Raw genomic sequence first — 10000 nt, forward strand, 5'->3', positions numbered from 1 at the left:
ACACACACACACACACACACACACACACACACACACAGACACACACACACACACACACACACACACACACACACACACACACAGACTCACACACACACACAGAGACACACACACACAGAGACACACACACACACACACACACACACACACACACACACACACACACACACACACACACACACACACACACACACACACACACACACACACACACACAGAGAGACTCACACACACATACGCACACACACACACACACACACACACACACACACACACACACACACACACACACACACAGGAGTATCTGTTGTTTGTTCATGCTGTCTGTGTTTGTTTGTTGTTACCATGGCTGCAGCACGGGTTAAGGGCCGAAGAAAAATGTCCCACGATGTGGGACAGTAAAGTTAATCTTGAATCTTGAAATATTGTTTATTTTCTATGACCCTCACTGTTTACCAACTGTTTACATTTTGACATTCATATTATTCTTATTGTTACCCATTTTTATATTTATGACACTAAGTCTGTCAGTTTGTTCTGCGACTGCTGATGATTTCCCTCAGGATGACTCCAGAGGTTCTTCTCTTAACCCTCGTGTTGTCTTCCCGTCGACCGTGCAACGTTTAGTTTTTCTGGGTCTAAAATGTTTTTGTCACTTTTTTCCAATTTTTTTGTCACTTTTTCGATATTTTTGTCACTTTTTTCCCCAATTTTTTTGTCACTTTTTTCAATATTTTTGTCACTTTTTTCATATTGTCACTTTTTTCAATAAATTTTGTCACTTTTTTGATGTTTTTGTCACTTTTTTTCCAATTTTTTTTGTCACTTTTTCGATGTTTTTGTCACTTTTTTTTTCATCTTTTTTGTCACTTTTTTGATGTTTTTGTCACTTTTTTCCAATTTTTTTGTCACTTTTTCGATATTTTTGTCACTTTTTTCCCCAATTTTTTTGTCACTTTTTTCGATATTTTTGTCACTTGTTTCCAATTTTTTTGTCACTTTTTTGATGTTTTTGTCACTTTTTTTCCAATTTTTTTGTCACTCTTTTTGATATTTTTGTCACTTTTTTTTTTCGATATTTTTGTCACTTTTTTCTCCAATTTTTTTGTCACTTTTTTTTTTCATTTTTTTGTCACTTTTTTTCGATGTTTTTGTTACTTTCTTCTACAATTTTTTTGTCACTTTTTCCGATATTTTTGTCACTTTTTCGATATTTTTGTCACTTTTTTCTCCAATTTTTTTGTCACTTTTTTTCGATGTTTTTGACACTTTTTTTTCACAATTTGGTGAAAGAAACCCACATTTCAAACTTTTTGAACATTTGACCCGAGGACAACAGGAGGGTTAAATAGGGCAAAGAAAATCATATTAAATAGATAGGTATGTACATAATAATTCCCTTTGGTGATGACTTGTTATGTTTGTATTCTTCTCCTTAAACTGAATGTTGTATGACGTCACAGGCTGACGGCTGAGTCTCTTCTATTCGCTATAGTTCTGTAGTGGGAGCCTCGTGACGTCACTGTAAACAAACATGGCGGACCGCTGGCGGCTCTGCGGAGGCTCGTTTATGGTTTAACCTAATTAGTTAAAAACCGTCCTACGCGTGAAAAAGTGTGTATTTTATAAAAGCTTCTTTTAGGTTTGTGTCGGGCACACGTGGTGCGACACGTGCAGCATTTAGAGAGGATAATGGTTGATGATTTTTACGTTTTAGCTGAGCTAGCTTAGCTAGCAAGGTTACCAAGGCAACGTAGCCAACAGGCTGTTAGCTCCAGCGCAGTGGCTAACGTTGTTTTCTTTTCTAAAAGTTGATATTTCTTTACAACAGGCTGTTTTTTTGCGGTTGTTTTACACGCCGAATCAAATAACAGTGTATAATGTTTAAAGTATTTAATGTATTTTTTAAGTAACTTTAATATTATTAAGCAGATACGCAACAACGTCAGTGAACTGCGAGATTTATTAACGGAGTACGTTTTTTGCTTCAGTGTCGCTGCTTTTTGGCTTCTCCTTGTCAAGTGGAAACTACAACAAAGACTCAAACTGGTGTTTTTCTATCACAACAGTTGAATACTCGCTTGACAACAAACTTGTCAAGTGCATCATGTTGTCTGAACACAACAGCCTCAACATGTAGCTATAGTTTGGTGAGTTTTTACGGGAACTGAGTGTTTGGACTCACTGGGAAGCTGCAAATTAATTGGGGATTAATAAAGATTTCAAAGAATTCTGAACTGAACTGAATTAAATCATTGAATACAGTAAGGACATATTTGATTTCACAAGACTTACACATCTGAATCTGTCAGAACTGGACAGTTTACCAGACACAGTTCAGTCAGGACTGGTCCGGCTCACCGCGGGTCCGGTTCACTGCTTAGACTCGTGGTCCGGGTTAATGCAGAGTAGGGCTGGACAATATATCGATATTATATCGATATCGATATATGAGGCTAGATATTCTCTTACATTTTGGACATCGTAATATCCTGATATGACATAAGTGTCTTTTCCTGGTTTTAAAGGCTGCATTACAGTAAAGTGATGTCGTTTTCTGAACACACCAGACTGTTCTAGCTGTTCTATTATTTGCCTTTACCCACATAGTCATTATATCAACATAACTGATGATTATTTATCAAAAATCTCATTGTGTGTATATGCATATTGTGAAAGCACCAATTGTCAACCCTACAATATCGATATTGAGGTATTTGGTCAAAAATATGGGGATATTTGACTTTTTTCCATATCGCCCAGCTCTAATGCAGAGACAGTGAAGACATGGAGCAGTACAGTATTCTGGGTCGGATCGGAGAAGGAGCTCACGGCATCGTCTTCAAGGCCAAACACATCGAGGTAACTCAGCTGGTCAACAACACTGACTCACTTAACTACCATCAGTTTTTTAATAATCTTTAATAACCAACGGATCCATTAAGACCTTTAGTTTTAGGTAAAATACAGTGTCAACTTTATGTAACTCTCCAAAACGCAGACTGAAGTCTGGTTTCAGAAAGCCAAAACAAACATAAATAACTTTTATTCTGAAGGCCAGAGGAAGCATATCAGAATGTAGCTTGACCAGATTATCTCCACGTTAGGCCTCCTGCACGCTGGCTGCGTGGCGTGAGCGTGGCGTTTCTGTTGCGTGTCAGCTGTGTGGCATTTTCTATGTCTTTACACACCAGAAATGTAGCCACGCAGCTGACACGCTCACGCCAAGCAGCTGACACGCTCACGCCACGCAGCTGACACGCTCACGCCACGCTCACGCCACGCAGCTGACACGCTCACGCCACGCTCACGCCACGCATCTGACACGCTCACGCCACGCTCACGCCAAGCAGCTGACACGCTCACACCAAGCATCTGACACGCTCAGGCCACGCAGCCGACACGCTCACGCCAAGCATCTGACACGCTCACGCCACGCAGCCGACACGCTCACGCCAAGCAGCCGATACGCTCACGCCACGCAGCCGACACGCTCACGCCACGCAGCCGACACGCTCACGCCACGCAGCCGACACGCTCACGCCAAGCAGCCGACACGCTCAGGCCACGCAGCCGACACGCTCACGCCACGCAGCCGACACGCTCACGCCGCTCTGAGCAGGAGGCCTAATGCTCCTCTCACAGTTGATACATCTCTGCACAGGTCTGAGTACCTTGCTTTATCAGTAATAAAAGTATTGGTGTTAGGGCCAGAATTTCCGCTGATAAAAAACAACTCAGAACACGTCACCACAAGCAGAGAAAAACATGAGGCGAGTGTGTTGACGATGACGTGTTGTCCGTCAGACAGGAGAGACGGTGGCTCTGAAGAAAGTGGCTCTGAGGCGGCTGGAGGACGGCATCCCCAACCAGGCTCTACGGGAGATCAAGGCCCTGCAGGAGATCGAAGACAACCAGTATGTGAGTATCAGAGGACGCCATGTTGGAGTCAGAGGTCAGAGGTCAGAGGTCAGAGGTCAGCCTCACAGCGGGAACACGCCGCCGGCCGTGCAGCGTAGATTCATACTCATTTCTCCACGCCGCTCACAAGCAATTCTTTTCCTCTCCACTCTACAAAACAGCTCTCTCTCTCACCCTGTGTGTGTGTGTGTGTGTGTGTGTGTGTGTGTGTGTATGTGTGTGTGTGTGTGTGTGTGTGTGTGTGTGTGTGTGTGTGTGTGTGTGTGTGTGTGTGTGTGTGTGTGTGTGTGTGTGTGTGTGTGTGTGTGTGTGTATGTCTATGTATGTGTGTGTGTGTGTGTGTGTGTGTGTGTGTGTGTGTGTGTGTGTGTGTGTGTGTGTATGTGTGTGTGTGTGTGTGTGTGTGTGTGTGTGTGTGTGTGTGTGTGTGTGTGTGTGTGTGTGTGTGTGTGTCCCTCTCTGTCTGTCTCTCCATGTGTCTGATCGCGTCTCGCTCTAGACACAGTTGAGAAGTCAAGAAATCATCATGAACCTGGGTGTTTTATTTTGAAATTTGTTGTATTTTGTGAAGTATCCGTCCGCGCTGTGGACTTCCTGTATTTGATTACCTAACTGGCTCGTGGAATAAACAGAGGAGACATTGAAATGATCGCTCCTGATTGCAGCCAGTGTGGTCAGACAGATTGGAGGGCGCCGAAATAAAAACAGCTCCGCTTCGCAGTAGAGCCCGACTGATATATCGGCCGATATTAGGCATTTTCCAAACTATCGGTATCAGCATTTATAATGGCCAATAAATTAATATTTAAAAAAACAACAACAAAACCGGACAAAACCCCCTTCAACCATGTTGTGAGTGTTGGCGTTGCGTAGTTTGTCCCCCAGGGGGCGCTCTACAGCGGCCCTGTTGGCAAAACTCTTTGATTTGTTGTTGTTTTTGTGTTTTTGTTCAAAGGACTTTAAGTTTCATATCTTATGTTTGTATTTTTAGACATTTTATTTATCAGAACTTTAATATATTTTGATGTTCCTCTGTAGGTTTATTTTTAAACTGCATTTGCATATTATTTTATTATTCATGGGGTACTTTCCATAAAATCATCTCTCAATGCAAATCCAACCAGCTGTTAGGCTAACTGATATACAACCATGTTAATCTCTAGGTATGGTGAAGGGTATGTGATGATGGGGGGGTATGGTGAAGGGTATGTGATGATGGGGGGGTATGGTGAAGGGTATGTGGTGATGGGGGGTATGGGTGAAGGGTATGTGATGATGGGGGGGTATGGTGAAGGGTATGTGATGATGTGGGGGTATGGTGAAGGGTATGTGATGATGGGGGTATGGTGAAGGGTATGTGATGATGGGGGGTATGGTGAAGGGTATGTGATGATGGGGGGTATGGTGAAGGGTATGTGATGATGTGGGGGGTATGGTGAAGGGTATGTGATGATGGGGGGTATGGTGAAGGGTATGTGATGATGGGGGGTATGGTGAAGGGTATGTGATGATGGGGGGGTATGGTGAAGGGTATGTGATGATGGGGGGGTATGGTGAAGGGTATGTGATGATGTGGGGGGTATGGTGAAGGGTATGTGATGATGGGGGGTATGGTGAAGGTATGTGATGATGGGGGGTATGGTGAAGGGTATGTGATGATGGGGGGGGTATGGTGAAGGGGATGTGATGATGGGGGGGGTATGGTGAAGGGGATGGGATGATGGGGGGGTATGGTGAAGGGTATGTGATGATGGGGGGTATGGTGAAGGGTATGTGATGATGGGGGGGGTATGGTGAAGGGTATGTGATGATGTGGGGGTATGGTGAAGGGTATGTGATGATGTGGGGGGTATGGTGAAGGGGTATGTGATGATGGGGGGGGTATGGTGAAGGGGTATGTGATGATGGGGGGGGTATGGTGAAGGGTATGTGATGATGGGGGGTATGGTGAAGGGTATGTGATGATGTGGGGGGTATGGTGAAGGGTATGTGATGATGTGGGGGGTATGGTGAAGGGTATGTGATGATGGGGGGGTATGGTGAAGGGGATGTGATGATGGGGGGTATGGTGAAGGGTATGTGATGATGGGGGTATGGTGAAGGGTATGTGATGATGGGGGGGGTATGGTGAAGGGTGTGTGATGATGGGGGGGTATGGTGAAGGGTATGTGATGATGTGGGGGTATGGTGAAGGGTATGTGATGATGGGGGGGTATGGTGAAGGGTATGTGATGATGGGGGGGTATGGTGAAGGGTATGTGATGATGGGGGGACCAAGGGAACTGGATCCATGAAATAACTGGCCTTTCAAAATAAAAGTCTGCCTGCCTCTATGGGAATCTAACATAGGGGTGAACTGACTTTAGTTGCCAGGGTTTAGACATTAATGGCTGTGTGTTGGGTTATTTTGAGGGGACAGCACATTTACACTGTTATACAAGCTGTACACTTAATACTTTACATTGTAGTAAAGTGTAATTTCTTCAGTGTTGTCCCATTAAAAGAAATAATGAAATATTTACTAAAATGTGAGGGGTGTACTCACTTTTGTGAGATACTGTGTGTATATATATATATATATATATATATATCGTAATATCGTATTTCTAAATCACTGAATATTTGTATTGATATCGGCCTGTCACACTCCTCGTCCTCTTCCTCAGGTGGTGAAGCTGAAGGACGTCTTCCCTCATGGGACGGGCTTCGTCCTGGTGTTTGACTTCATGCTGTCCGACCTCTCAGAGGTCATCAGGAACTCTCGCCGACCTTTGACCCCGGCTCAGGTCAAAGGTTACATGATGATGCTGCTGAAGGGCGTGGCCTTCCTGCATCATAACAACATCATGCACCGGGTGAGCCCACACGTGTAGGAAGTAGGGGTCGACAGATACTGGTTTTTCAGGGTCGATATCGCCAGAGAATGTCTAATAAGGGGAAAACTTCCGGCTTCTGACCTGGTTGCAGTTCCACCAGAGATCCATATAGGGGGCGCTCCCAGGCCAGTGCAGAATGAATGGGACTCTATGGAGCTGTACCCCTCAACATCCACTTTTCTCAGGATATCATTTTTTGTCATGCCTGTTAATACAACACAGCTGACAGGTTAGACTCTCTCTGTTAATACAACACAGCTGACAGGTTAGACTCTCTCTGTTAATACAACACAGCTGACAGGTTAGACTCTCTCTGTTAATACAACACAGCTGACAGGTTAGCCTCTCCCTGTTAATACAACACAGCTGACAGGTTAGCCTCTCCCTGTTAATACAACACAGCTGACAGGTTAGCCTCTCCCTGTTAATACAACACAGCTGACAGGTTAGACTCTCCCTGTTAATACAACACAGCTGACAGGTTAATCTCTCCCTGTTAATACAACACAGCTGACAGGTTAGACTCTCCCTGTTAATACAACACAGCTGACAGGTTAATCTCTCTCTGTTAATACAACACAGCTGACAGGTTAGGCTCTCTCTGTTAATACACGTGCTAGAAAGAGGTTTGCTAATGTTTTAAAGACCACGCCGAAATATTCACTCTGACATTCTGGTTCTGCTTCGGATGCCGTGAAGCGGGATCTCCGATCGTAATCAGTCCTTCACTGACCAATCAGCATTCATTAGCAGAATGCTAGCGTGTTATGGGCAACAACGACTCAACCTGTAAGAAATCAAAAGGACTTAAGTACTCGTTCATTCAACTTTTGACCTATAATCCATGTTGAACTTGCAAAAACTACAATCAAATCTGAGATTTCTCAACGACAATCAGGCGAAAGAGACAAATGTAGCCGTCTAGCTCCATAGAGTCCCATTCATTTAGCATCTAGCTCCATAGAGTCCCATTCATTTAGCCTCTAGCTCCATAGAGTCCCATTCATTTAGCCTCTAGCTCCATAGAGTCCCATTCATTTAGCATCTAGCTCCATAGAGTCCCATTCATTTAGCCTCTAGCTCCATAGACTCGCATTCATTTAGCCGTCTAGCTCCATAGAGTCCCATTCATTTAGCATCTAGCTCCATAGAGCCCCATTCATTTAGCATCTAGCTCCATAGAGTCCCATTCATTTAGCATCTAGCTCCATAGAGTCCCATTCATTTAGCATCTAGCTCCATAGAGCCCCATTCATTTAGCATCTAGCTCCATAGAGTCCCATTCATTTAGCATCTAGCTTCATAGAGCCCCATTCATTTAGCATCTAGCTCCATAGAGTCCCATTCATTTAGCATCTAGCTCCATAGAGTCCCATTCATTTAGCATCTAGCTCCATAGAGTCCCATTCATTTAGAGTCCCATTCATTTAGCATCTAGCTCCATAGAGTCCCATTCATTTAGCACTGGACCGTGATCACCCCCAGTGGAACTCTGGTGGAACTGCAACCACATTCGGTACAATGGGGCTGAATAGGAAGTGAAATGGGTCTCCGTAGACGGGCTCTGACTTCGCTCGTGTGAGTCCCAGAACCAAAAACACAGACATTGTAACTTCAGAGAGACGTCACTTAGACGTCACATTTTCACAGTCTTATATTTCAACAGTTTTATGACATACTGAGACTTCCTTCACTTGCAAAATTATCTTTGAAATTGAACATCAAATGTGTAACTCATGGCTCAGTTCAAACGGGATCAAACCATCATCAGTCTCCCCCCGTTCACTACCGCACAGATTCTTACCAACAAAAAAGGTCCCATGGCAGTCCACCGGAAGGGGAGGGACGTCACTTCTCTACTTCATCCTGACTTGAGTTTCTTTTCCTGTAGCCCTTCAGAATAAAAGCCCTGATGTGTGTGTGTCTGTTTGTGTGTGTGTGTGTGTGTGTGTGTGTGTGTGTGTGTGTGTGTGTGTGTGTGTGTCTGTCTGTCTGTGTATGTGTGTGTGTGTGTGTGTGTGTGTGTGTGCGTGCGTGTGTCTGTGTGTGTGTGTGTGTCTGTGCGTGCGTGTGTGTGTGTTTGTGTGCGTGTGTGTGTGTGTGTGTGTGTGTGTGTGTGTGTGTGTGTGTGTGTGTGTGTGTCTGTGTGTGTGTGTGTGTGTGTGTGTGTGTGTGTGTGTGTGTGTGTGTGTGTGTGTGTGTGTGTGTGTGTGTGTGTGTGTGTGTGTGTGTGTGTGTGTCTGTCTGTGTGTGTGTGTGCGTTGTGTGTGTCTGTGTGTGTGTGTGTGTGGGTGTCTGTCTGTGTGTATTGTGTGTGTCTGTGTGTGTGTGTGTGTGGGTGTCTGTCTGTGTGTATTGTGTGTGTCTGTGTGTATTGTGTGTGTGTGTGTGTGTGTCTGTGTGTGTAGGACCTGAAGCCAGCCAACCTCCTCATCAGCTCCTCAGGTCACCTGAAGATAGCAGACTTTGGTCTCGCCAGACTGTTCAGCGAGCGGGGAGAGAGACTGTACAGCCACCAGGTGGCCACCAGGTAACACACAGTTATAACAACTTGATGTATGTAGGAAACAGTCTGCAGATCTTTATATTTGTTATTATTTACATAGAGACGCTCCTGCTTTCATACAGAGCATCATTACAGGTTGATGATATGTATTAGTTCATTAAAACACAGAATCAGGAAGGAGAGACTCTGCTAACTCGTGTGTGTGTGTGTGTGTGTGTGTGTGTGTGTCTGTGTGTGTGTGTGTGTGTGTATGTGTGTGTGTGTGTGTGTGTGTGTGTCTGTGTGTATGTGTGTGTGTGTGTGTGTGTGTGTGTGTGTGTGTGTGTCTCTGTGTGTATGTGGTGTGTGTGTATGTGGTATGTGGTGTGTGTGTGTGTGTGTGTATCTTGTGTGTGTGTGTGTGTGTGTGTGTGTGTGTGTGTGTGTGTGTGTGTGTGTGTGTGTGTGTGTGTGTGTTCAGATGGTACAGAGCACCTGAGCTGCTGTACGGAGCCAGAAAGTACGACGAGGAGTCGATCTCTGGTGAGAAAACTACAACCAAACCAAAAAATATTAATACTGAAAATACTCATAAGTATTACTAAGACTACTCATATTGTTGTTGTTGTTGACTTTGTATAAACCTAATAACCAAACTATAAATATGCTTTAGATACTAATTGGTACCTGATAATTCAACATAAGGTTGTATAGTACA

The 10000-nt window shown here is 44.2% G+C and overlaps 1 protein-coding gene across 1 annotated transcript in view; it reads left to right on the forward strand.

The window, feature by feature from the left end:
• Positions 1 to 1524: 1524 nt before the first annotated feature.
• Positions 1525 to 10000, forward strand: part of cdk20 (cyclin dependent kinase 20) — a 15651-nt gene continuing 7175 nt past the window's right edge. The window contains exons 1-5 of the mRNA XM_078254110.1: positions 1525 to 2150; positions 2764 to 2862; positions 3808 to 3921; positions 6588 to 6776; positions 9206 to 9327. Coding sequence (XP_078110236.1) covers positions 2788 to 2862; positions 3808 to 3921; positions 6588 to 6776; positions 9206 to 9327 — 500 coding nt within the window. The 5' untranslated portion in view covers positions 1525 to 2150; positions 2764 to 2787. The remainder of the gene's footprint in view (positions 2151 to 2763; positions 2863 to 3807; positions 3922 to 6587; positions 6777 to 9205; positions 9328 to 10000) is intronic.

Source organism: Sander vitreus, chromosome 7 (genome assembly GCF_031162955.1).
Source record: "Sander vitreus isolate 19-12246 chromosome 7, sanVit1, whole genome shotgun sequence".
In the NCBI taxonomy this organism is placed as follows: domain Eukaryota; kingdom Metazoa; phylum Chordata; class Actinopteri; order Perciformes; family Percidae; genus Sander; species Sander vitreus.